The sequence below is a fragment of the Notechis scutatus genome, chromosome 4 (genome assembly GCF_049901735.1).
Source record: "Notechis scutatus isolate UNSWTSFEM ecotype Mainland chromosome 4, rNotScu1.2, whole genome shotgun sequence".
Classification (NCBI taxonomy): domain Eukaryota; kingdom Metazoa; phylum Chordata; class Lepidosauria; order Squamata; family Elapidae; genus Notechis; species Notechis scutatus.
The window spans coordinates 11,744,644-11,757,054 of NC_142012.1; the positions used below are offsets into that span (position 1 = coordinate 11,744,644).

General features: G+C 39.0%; 1 protein-coding gene across 2 annotated transcripts in view; it reads left to right on the forward strand.

Moving 5' to 3' along the window:
- CFAP299 (cilia and flagella associated protein 299) overlaps positions 1–12,411 on the forward strand; it is a 320,900-nt gene that overhangs the window by 229,764 nt on the left and 78,725 nt on the right. The window contains exon 4 of one of the 2 annotated variants that reach the window (XM_087962764.1): positions 10,808–10,954. In XM_087962764.1, coding sequence (XP_087818890.1) covers positions 10,808–10,954 — 147 coding nt within the window. The remainder of the gene's footprint in view (positions 1–10,807; positions 10,955–12,411) is intronic. The other variant, XM_026676450.2, reaches the window with a different exon arrangement.

Sequence of the window (12,411 nt, forward strand, 5' to 3'; positions counted from 1 at the left end):
ATAGAAAAAGGAACATGGACTTCTACACTTAAACTCAGAGGGAATGAGGAAATAAAATAAACTCCTTGCAGAAGCCAAATAAAGATCCTTCAGTTAAACGTCTTTTCATTGAATTAGAATTGCCCACTTAAAATGAGATATTTAACGCCCACACCGAACTGTATTTTATAAATAGGTAATAAAATATGTAAAAACCTATTTGTGAGTAGGAAAGACATATAATTCAGTGAATATTTCTGTGATTTACAAAGTAATCATCAAATGATACAGAAGCAAATAATTTAATTTATGCCAAATAGACAAGGACCCAAAATATCTGACCATCTGTAGAACAATTTTATTTTTCTTTCTTTTTAATAAAAAGTTTTTTATTTTTATTTTTTTACACATCTCTTCATGTGACCAACGTGGTTCCAGATTACAACATTTATGCATAGTCATAATTAAATTTTCAACTTTCTTTTTTTTTTTTTTTTTTGAAAATTTTATTTGGGTTTTCACAAAAAAAATCATAATACAAATAAACATTTTTTTTTAAATAGCATGGTCCCGGGTTTCACTTCTTCATACAGACACAAATTCAATTTCATGCTCATTCTTGTGTTCTATTCCATATCTTATTACTGTTTTACATTTTCTACATAGTTTTCCCCCCTCTTTTAATTTTCTCAACTTTATTTTGATTATCTCATCTCAATTCAAATCATTACATTTATACTTTTGTCTGTCCTGTTTCAATTTCATATTATTTTTTCTCATTAAACAAATTTTCTTCTGTAGTTACTAATTGGAGTATGATGCCTTTATATCTTTTAATTTTATCCATTCAACTCTTATTTAAGCTTCAATGTACACCTTTAAAATTATAACATTCAATATAATACATAACTTCCAATCGAATTCTGCTTGGTACATTCTTAAATACACACTATATTCTTTAAAAAAAAGATTATTTATATATGTAAATAAAACACTCATTCCCTTCCAATTCAATTCTATCATTAATATTCATTAACATCTTAACACCATTAACATTTCTTTTCAATTAAATATCATACTTCCTTGGGAACACTTACAAACTTTCCATAATTAATTTTTTTCCATATTTCTCTTCACTTATATTTTATAAATCTTTAATAATAATTAAAATGTTCCCATCCTTTCCTAGTTTAATTCTCTCATTCACTTTATTTCATTTGTTTATTAACAAGCATTCCACTAGACTACAATAAATATTTTATCCATCATTTTAAGCATATTTTCAAATATTATTTCTATTTGTAATATAACAATACTATCTTATGTACCTTTGCAGAATCCCTTTTATAATTAAGTTTTCACCCATTATCTCTAAACAGGCTTATACTTTCAATTCTTATACCTTTGCCCTGTTTCTCTATATCTTGTTTCTGTCCTTTATAACTTCTTTTCCATTCCTTCTTCCCTCTCTTCTTCTCCCTCCCCTTTTTACCCCCTTGTCTCTCTACTTCTAATTCTCTCTTCTGTAATCCCCTCTTCTGTTGCTTTCTAAAATTATACTTATTTTTCAAACTATTCTTCTTTTTTTTGGTTGTTTTTTCAAATCTTAAACTTTTCATTCTCTTTCTCCCCCCTTTCCTTTTTCCCCCCACATAAAATTACTTGATCATTAAAGATGGCTTCTTCTTTGTCCCAATCTTCTTGTTCTACAAGCGTTTCTTGTTGTTTCTCATAGTTCCAGATCTCCATTTCTAAGAGTTGAAATACGAAGCCAAAAGAACCTCTCCCTTCTTGTGCATCTTCTTTGTACTTTTTAAGTTCCATTTTCAGTTCTTCTAAAAGTGGTGCCATTTTAAACAGTTTTAAACAACCACCCGATTGATTTTAGTCATTTAAATTCAGTAACCAAAAATCTAGAGATCACCAAGTAATCCAAATAACCCCAAGCTGTTTCTTCTTGCTTCTTTTTTCAACTTTCTCTTCCTGGGGTTCTACTATTTTGTTGCCAAGTTTCAGTTAAAATGTATCTTTTAGGAATCTTGTTGAGGTTTTAGTTCCAGGCAGTCTCCTTCATTTTTCCAGACCCTGCCCTTTTATTCTTTTTCTCTCCTTTCCTGCTTTTAAAAGCTTTTAAGTATCCAGAAATCTTTATTATCCCTTTGACATTTTATTTTCAGCTTAAATGCCTATTGATGTCAAAGTGGATTTTTTTCAATTTCTTGCTTAAGTCTCTTAGCTATCAGTATATAGAAGGGAAGGGAAAAAACAAACCAAATAATTCCCTTTTCTCTCTCCTTCGCTGCTTCAAAATCTTCTTTGGGAACAATGTTATTTTTTTATAGTTTAAATACCAGGGTACCTTGCATTGTTGCTTTTGCAGTTTAACCCGGTCAACCAAGACTTTCACTTCTTATCTTCCTCCTGCACATTCTTTTCCAGTTGAGTTCTTCTTTGAGGTGGCCATTTCTGACCAACGCTGCAACCGCCTTCGGGAAAGGGAGTAATGGCCAGCTGAGGAGGAGAGATGTGGCTCTCCTCAACCCTGCTGGCAGTCTCCCCCCTCTTCACCACCTCTATGGGATGGCTTAGCCCCGAAGCCAGCCGGCTCGGGGAGCTCCGGAGGCAAGCACGGATCAAAACCACGTACAATTGCGGTTTTGGTCTGTCAGTGAAGAAACCCAAACCGAAAGTCCAAATTTTCAACTTTCTTGTTTAACATCACATCAAGTCATCCATTCCACTAATCTTTAAATAAGCTTCCATTTCATATTTCAATTCATTAGTTCAATCTTAAGATCATTTCATCCTCACATATATTTTCAATTCTTTATCCCTTATTATTTCCATTTTCAGCTTACCACCTATTTTATTTTACATTATACATTATTATCATTGTTAACTTTCTCAAGACCAATATATAGTAAACAATCAAAAAAGAGTAAGAATAAAATAAAACTAATATATTTTGGCTCCACATGGTATATCCCCCAATCTACAATATATCTTATATTTATTCCAGAGATATTCATTTAACAATTTCATATTTTTTTCTTCATTTCCACTTAACCAAGATTTACCTATATAATTTTAATAAGTTTTCATTTCCCTACTTCTAATCATAATAAAATACTATCATTATAAATACTTTATATTCCAATATAATCCCTTCTAATTTATCATATAACAATTTTATTTTTCTAATATTTTCTCCTAAGGACATTGATTCCTCCTCCTCCTCCTGGCCATACTGAGCAATATTTCTTATTTTAATGACTGCTTCATCTTTGTATTATTTAGTTGTTGGTTGCTGATTTGATAATTTTGTCTGTGTTTGTAGTTCTAGTATTAGCACATTTAATCATTAAAAAAGAGGAGACCCTGTGAATTTTACTCGGTTAGTCACTGCGGTATTCAACCCCATTTCAAGGCCATTGAGCCAGTGCTGTATGAAGACATTTCCACAGTCATGTGGCCAGCATGATGTCACGGAATGCTATTACCTTCCCAATGAAGTGGTACAGTGGTGCAGTGGCCTAGAGGTGGAGCTCTCGCCTCATGATCAGGAGCCTGTGAGTTCAATCCTAAGTAGAGGCAGATATTTCTCTCTCTGGGCACAATGAGAATATATCTGTTGAAAAAAAACTCCTCATTGGCAACAGGAAGGGCTTCCGCCCAGTAAACACTCTGCTAGGTCAGGTGCCCAGACTCCCAAATACCCTGTCAGGTGCCCAGACTCCACCCTGTGAGGGATTATGGGGTTGTTAAAAGATGATGATGATTTGTGTGCTTTCGAATTGCTAGATTGGCAGGAGCTCAGGTGAGGAAGGGAGCTCACCCTGTCATGTGGAGCTCGTGTCTTGAACCTGGGCTGCTGGCTTTCCAGCTGACAAGCCCAGCATCTTAACCACTGAGCTACTGTGCTGCCCTTTAATGGTAAACCCTTCTGGATTTTCATGTAAAATCCTTCTGTATTTTCATGGCTGCACGTAGCACTTACCACATGACTTAGAATGACTATTGTCACTTTGAATGTACACTAATTGGCATACATTAAAATGAAATTTTGTTGAATACAGTTCTCAAAGGTTCACCACCTCCAATATACCCAACATGAACATGAAAAAATAAATAAATACATTTAAAAATGTGTATATACCCACATATGTTATGTGACACAGAGAAACAACACAGTCTAGTTCAGATATATAAATGCACATGGTGAGAGAAATTAATCTTGTGAGTTTACCAGACGGAGGGCATAGGGAACAAAGCTGTTACAGAACCTGGTAGTCCTGCTAGAAATACTTCGAAATCTCCTCCCAAAGGGGAGCAACAGAAACAGACTGTGAAGTGGCTGTGCAGGGTCTCTAACAATGCTTTGAGCTCTAAGCACATAGTGCTTATAAACAGTATCCTGAATAACAGGAAGTGAGCTTCCTATGATCTTCTCTGCTGTCCTTACCATTCTCCGTAGGGACTTTCCATCTGAGGCATGTGTTGCTTTTTCTCTCATTTTTGACTATGCTTTTAGGATAAGCTCTGTTCAGCCCTGATTTTATATGAAAAGGGCCAACCCAAAGATTGGTGATAGCCACTCGGTCATGCTGGTTAGAAATTCTTGGAACGGAATTCTTGAAACATCTGGACAGAGCCAGGTTGCAGATACCTGTATTCTCTTATCACCTTAACGTGCCCTTGTAGTAGTTATTAATTATTAGTATGAACCCAGTTACCTGCTGTGTTATCATGTTAAGGGAGAAAATGTTTAACTACCTCCCGCCAAGCCTATTTTCTCTGAGGCAGAAAGGTGCGGTAAAACTGAAAAACGAATAGAACATCTTAAGAATAGCTATCCAACACACTTGTATGTTTTATGAATGAAAGCTTTTTAAGTACTGTTAAATGGATTTTTTTTGGAAATAGGGAGAAAATGGAGTTGAATGCTGACAGATGATCCTTGATCAAAAAGAAAAAAAAAAAAGAAACTTTGTTCCTTTATCACACGAATTTTTTTTGTGAGGTGGCGATGTCATCCAGATATTTTTGATTAGGTGTTTGAAGCTGGGTTTTTTTTTAAAAACAACAACAACAACAACCACACAGTGAGACATACTGACTGCTTCCTTGTAGAGCTGCAAAAATTTGTCACTTTCCACATGGCAGGTCTGTGTGAAAACACCTATTTTAGGAAATTAATTTTATAATCATAGGATAATTGAAAGATGTCCTGTATGATGTGCACAGAACATAAGACAGTGCCTGCTTTCCTAACTTTTTAAACATATAATTTAGGATGGTTATTGTTAATTTCTTCTTTTTTAAAAAAAATAAAACATATATCATGAATCAATGGTTCATGGATTTGTAACATGATGTTTAACCAGGGATGGGCTTCAAAAATTTTAGCAACAGGTTCTCTACCCAGTTGTTGGGTGGATGTGGACATGGTGGCCGTGGCCTAGTCAGCCATGGCAGGGGAGGCGTTTTTGCCCTTCCCTGGGCTCCAGAGGCTTTCCTTGAACCTCCGGGAGGGCGAAAATGGCCTCCCCGGACTCCAGAGCCTCTCTGGAAGCTGGAAATGGGCCCATTTCCAGCCTTCCTGAATTTCCAGGATGCCCATTTTTCACCCTCCCTGAGCCTCTGCATGCACCCTGCACTTACCTGCATCCAAAACGGGCCACGTGGGGACTCCTGGGAGGGAAGGGGAGGGATAGGCGGGGACAGCCAGGAGTGGGATTTGGGGGTTCTCCAAACTGCACAGAATCTTAGCTAGGTGCTCTCCCAAACCCCTGAGAACCCCCAGCAGCCCACTCCTCTGTTTAATTCCTCATAGCTGCAATATGTTCCGTGCTTCCGTTCTGACCATGAAGAGAAAATATTTTTCTGTCCCTGGCAAAAATTATATTATAGCGGTTCAGATTTTCTTCTTTTGAGAGAATTCATGCAGCAGTTCAAGAGGAAGAGACATTCCTGGGTTTTGACTCTAGAATCTCATTGATTGATTGATTGATTGATTGATTGATTGATTGATTGACTGCTGTTTTGACAGGAACCTTCTGCCTTTTTTTTTTTCATGCTGGTAAATAGAAAAGACCTGAGTAACTCTTCTTTTTATGACCTCACCGTGGGTTCCTCCTTGCTCATATTCAATATGCCTTTCAAATTTGCCTCTTCCTGATCTTGATATGTCTATGACGAACCAAAGTCTATTTTAAAGTAGGAGCGTGGCTTTCGATTTTCTTGAGACAATCTTGTTTTGTTTCTTTTTCAGAACCAGCAGCCAGCTACCACTGTCATAAATTCTGTTTAATGTATATGTTACCAGCAATGTTTGAAATAATCTTTGAAAAATCTTTCAGGACCAGCTCCTTGCCTAACCTATGGTCACAAGCCACAGTCATCCCCATCTTCAAAAAGGGAGACCCAAGCCTAGTTGAAAATTACAGGCCAATCTCCTTATGCTGCGTCACCTGTAAAGTCATGGAATCAATTATTAACCAATCCATCATCCTCCACTTAGAGACAAATAACCTACTCTCCAATAAACAATTTGGTTTCAGGAAAAAACTATCCTGTAATCTGCAACTCTTACACTGCAAAAACATATGGACGACACAACTCGACCAGGGCAAAGCAATAGACGCAATCTACATAGACTTCTGTAAAGCCTTTGATTCAGTGGTACACGACAAACTACTCCTAAAAATAAAATCCTATGGTATCTCTGGACAACTGAATAACTGGATAGAAGCATTCCTGTCAAACAGACAACAAATGGTCAAAATCGGGAGGGTCCTATCAAATCCAGTACCTGTCAATAGTGGTGTCCCCCAAGGCAGTGTTCTAGGACCAACTCTCTTCATACTCTACATAAACGACCTCTGTGATCATATTAAGAGCAATTGCGTTCTCTTCGCTGATGATGTAAAGCTGTTCAATACCACAGACAATACTGCTACCCTACAAAAAGATCTTGACTATGTATCTGAATGGTCAAACAAATGGCAACTTCAAATCTCAACAAATAAATGCTCTGTCTTACATATTGGCAAAAAAATCAGAAAATAAAATACAAGCTGAATAGTCAAGAACTTGTTGATGACCCAAGCTCTGTAAAGGACCTTGGAATACTCACCTCTAATGATCTAAGTGCTAGAGCCCACTGCAACTACATAGCCAAAAAGGCATTAAGAGTTGTTAACCTAATCCTACGTAGCTTTTTCTCTGGTAATATCACACTACTAACCAGAGCATACAAAACATTTGCTAGACCAATACTCGAATACAGTTCATCAGTCTGGAACCCACATTACGTATCTGATATTAGCACAATTGAGAAAGTCCAGAAATATTTCACAAGAAGAGTTCTCCACTCCTCTACTCGTTGTAGAATACCTTATGCCACCAGACTTGAAATTCTAGAACTAGAAAACCTTGAATTACGCCGTCTTCGGTCTGACTTAAGCATGGTATATAAAATCATACATTGCAATGTCCTACCTGTCAATGAATACTTCAGCTTCAACCATAACAACACAAGAGCACACAATAGATACAAACTCAAAGTAAACCGCACCAAACTTGATTGCAGGAAATACGAATTCAGCAATAGAGTGGTCAATGTCTGGAATACTCTACCCGACTCTGTAGTTTCTTCCCCAAACCCCAAAAACTTTAACCTTAGACTGTCTACTATTGACCTCACCCCTTTCCTAAGAGTGCATAAGCGCACCAACGTGCCTACCGTCCCTGTCCTATTGTTTCTCTTATTCTTTTATTTTTCTTATATGTACCCATTTCATGTATTCACAACTATGTATACACTTATACTTATTATCTTGTAAACAATTGGCAAATCAAATAAATAAAATAAAATAAATAAATAAATGTGTGAAAAGCTGGTACTGTATAGAATAGCAATAGCACTTAGACTTATATACCGCTTTATAATACTTTACACCCCTCTCTAAGCGGATTACAGAGTCAGCATATTGCCCCCAACAATCTGGGTCCTCATTTTACCCACCTCGGAAGGATGGAAGACTGAGTCAACCTTGAGCCTGGTGAGATTCGAACTGCCAAATTGTAGGCAGCTGGCTGCAGAAGTAGCTTGCAGTACTGCACTCTAACCACTGCACCCCAGAGGCTCAATGCTTAAAAAGAATGCTTAGGAAATCTACAAGAATGAGTGACATTTTAAGTGAAGTATGAAATGTCTATGTTTAATATACTATATACTTTCCCTAAGCATTGTATATAATACTTAGAGTGCAGAATGGCAAGAACTATTTAGGCCAAGTATGAAAAGAGGGTCATGAATCAGAATCAGAATAGAATTGAGCTAGAAGGGACCTTGGAGGTCTTCTAGTCCAACCCCCTGCTCAAGCAGGAGACCCTATACCATTTCAGACAAGCGACTGTTCAGTTTCTTGTTAAAAACCTCCAGTGATGGAGCACCCACAACTTCTGAAGTTTGGTTAATTGTCCTCACAGTTAGGAAATTTCTCCTTAATTCCAGATTGCTTCTCTCCTTGATTAGTTTCCATCCATTGCTTCTTGTCTTGCCTTCAGGTGCTTTGGAAAATAAGTTGACCTCCTTTTCTTTGTGGCAGCCCCTCAAATATTGGAAGATATTATCATGTCGTCCTAATCCTTCTTTTCTCTAGATTAGCCAAACCCAAATCCTGCAACCGTTCTTCAAATGTTTCAGTCTCTAGGCCTTTAATGAAAAGGATTACAGTTAGTGTTTATAGAAAAGATAAACATGAAAATGAAAGAAGGAATCCAAAATAAAGTACAAGACTTTCTTATTGGGGGAAAAAAAAACCAGTTAAAAAAGCCAATATTGACTTGTTGCAACAAGGAAAGCTAGAAGGGAATTTTAGCAGGAGTATCTTATACTTCGCTAGTTTGTCTTTTGGCATTGCGTAGAATGCTTTGGAAATGTGTGAAATATTATGTGTTTCATGCTCTGATATCCCATTTTTACTTTCTATAGATTTCCTAGGCACTCTATAAAATGCCTAAATTCACACACTGACAGTAATCTATATAAACCGTTCCTTTCTTTCATCAATCACCTGTAATGAAGAAAGGAAGGACTTGTACACATTAAATAGAAACACACCTCTCCACAGGAGGTTCTCCCTCAGTTCAGAATCTACTCCAAACCCATCTGGAGTGAACTTACAACACTGGCTAATTTGTGTTCATTTGTTCCTGAACCTGCCTAGTCTATTTGAAACCAGAGCAGTGATGTAGAGGCCTCTGTCGATGTTGGAAGGAAATTGTCTTCTCTTGGGTGAGAATTCCTGCCTCATACTCAGGGGAGGGCTGCTAATGGTTCTCACCGGTTTGGGCAAACCGGATGTTAATTTTACATCCGGTTCGCTGAACTGGTAGTTACAACAACCACCCACACCACCTTGCCCATCCCAGGAGTCTCCATGCGTCCCGTTTTGGGTCCCAGGTAAGTGCAGGGCCCATGTGGAATCTCGGGGCAGGGGGGAAATGGGCTTCCCAGAGGCTCAAGGAAAGTCTCCAGAACCCAGGGAGGGCAAAATATGGGCCTCTCAGAAGTTCCAGAAGGGTCTCTGGAGCTCAGGGAGCCCTTCTGGAGCCTCGAGGAAAGCCTCTGGAGCATGGGGAGGGTGAAATCGACCCCCCCGGCCATGGTGCAGGAGGCTAACTAGGCCATGCCCACGGTGGCCATGCCCACCCACCAACCGGGCAGTGGACCTGTTGCTAAATTTTTTTAAAGCCCACCCCTGCTCATCCTGCTCTAGGATTTCATCTGTTTCACGAATGACAACAGCACAATGGAACAGCACTGACCCAACAGTATGACTAAGATCCCTTTTTAAAAGGGAATCGGCACTTGAGAGCACTTTAAGAATTCAAGGGAGAATTTTGATGCTAGCACCACTGGCTAGGGAATTCTGAGCGTTGACATCCGCAGCTCTTAAAATTGAGAAACACTGTTGTAGTTTACACTTTGAAATAGTGGAGATGTTTCATTTTCCCCAGAGGACGTCTGCCATGCTACTTACTCTTCTTCCAGGGAAAATCCCATTAAAATTACTTCACAGCAAATACAAATTGGATCTGGCTACAGAGATAGTACCTGCAAGTTTGATGAAGGTAGGATAGGATAGGATAGGATGGGACAAGGCAGGGCAGGGCAGGGCAGGGCAGGGCAGGATGGTAGGGATAGATAGGAATAGGAATAGGAATAGAATAGAATAGAATAGAATAGAATAGAATAGAATAGAATAGAATAGAATAGAATAGAATAGAATAGAATAGAATAGAATAGAATAGGAATAGGAATAGGAATAGGAATAGGAATAGGAATAGGAATAGAATAGGTTCTTTACTGGCCAAGTGTGATTGAACACACAAGGAATTTGTCTCCAGTGCATAAGCTCACGGTGTACATATAAACAGCAAGTAAATACTTCGTAGTTACAATCATTAATCATAATTTAGAAACAGCACTTGATAAATCATAAGAAACCAATACGAGAAGATAGTAGGGAAGAAGAGAGCATGAGAAAAGGTGAGAAATAATACAGTGCTATGGGAATTAAGAGTTTAGCAGAGTGAGGGCACGGGTGGAAAAACTAGATTCGTGTCTAAGAAAACATCAGAACCACGATATAGCATTTCACCAAGGCTGCCATTAGTGGTGCCATCTTTATCAGAAACCAGAATGATGGAAGGACAGAACGACTGAAATCCTGATCTTCCAAAGAAACTATGAAAACGGTGCAAGGCTATTTTTTAATGGGCACTGGAGTACAGTAACACTTTTCCCTTTTGTCTCTAGTCCATAATCTTCATTCGTGATCGAAATGCCCGCGGCCAGGAGGTCGCTGCCTACATTGATTATGCCCATCGTTTGAAGGTGGATGAATTTGATGTCTATTTCAGCGGAAAAAAGAAACTTTTCCCCAGGCGCAGCGATCTGAGGTTGGTGAGTCATCTTCTGCCCACATTGGAAATCTCAACTGTTTGTAGTCATATTAGAATCCTTATCTTAAGGGTGCTTTTTCAAAAGCCAATTGAGCTTTCTTGGCGTTTCTTCCTTGAAGAGGTTTCACTTTTCATCTGAGAAGCTTTTTTAGTTCTGGGTGAATGATGAGGAAAAGAAGGATTTATTTTCTTCGCAGTCATCTGGTCTTCTAGCTCTCTGAAGATTGGTAGGTATTTACATACATACATACATACATACATACATACATACATACATACATACATACACATACATACATATAAATTTTGCACTGCTTAAGTTCAACACTATTACCGTAGTCTCCCAAAAAATAAGACCCGGTCTTATATATTTTTTTGCCAACAAAAAAGGCACCAGTTCTTATTTTCAAGGGGGTGTCTTACCCTGTTATTGGCTGCAGAGGGCTTTCTGGAAGGCATCTCAGCTGATAAAAGAGTTCTGGATCGATCTGGAGCTCTGTTATCAGCTGCAGAGGGCTTTCCGGAAGGGCCTCTGGCAGCGAAACAGAGGCTGGGGGGTGACATGCGCGAGTGGCAGCAAGCGGCCACGGAAGAAGTGGGCTGGCAAGGCAAAGCAGGTATGGGGTGTGCAAGGCCTGGTAAATAGGGCAGCACCGCCATCCCCGTCCCATCCTAACTTAATTTTTACTTGTGCGCCTTGCTCCAGTCCCTGCACCCCAGAGCGGGATGGGTAATTAGGGCTTATTTGGGGGATAGGGCACATGGGTAAAAATCAAGCTAGGACTTACTTTTGTTGTAGGTTGTATTTTCGGGGAAACATAGTGTGTTCCCACTTCTTTGCTTCTTCTACTTTAGTTGTGCAATTCTCAACTCAGAAATTACAAATCAAAATTGATGTTAACACCCGCGGGTCACTCACGGCAATGCTAGTGTGAGTGGGGGGTTTGTGCTCACAGGCACACACTGGCCAACCACTCACACAGCCCAGTGGCCAATAGGCCACAGCCCAGTAGTGAGTCACGGCCCACAGGTTGTGGACCCCTGCTTGAGACTGTAAGGTGGTCCTTGACTTACCACCACAATTGACCCCAAATTTTCTGCTGCGAAGAAAGACAGTTGTTAAGTGAGTTTTACCCCATTTTATGACCTTTTTTTGCCACCTTCGTCAAGTGAATCACTGCAGTTGTTAAATGAGTAACACAGCTGTTAAGTGAATCTGGCTTCTGCACTTATTTGGCTCGTCAGAAGGTTGCAAAAGGGGATCATGTGACCCCGGGACGTTGCAACCGTCGTAAATATGAGCCGGTTGCCAAGCTGGTCCGAATTTTGGACCACGGGGATGCTGCAACAGCCCTTAAGTGTGAATAATGGTCCTAAGTCCCTTTTTCCCAATGCTCATCCCTTCGAAGGGTCACTAAACCAACGGTTGTAAGTTGAGGACTACCTGCACTGTTGCCT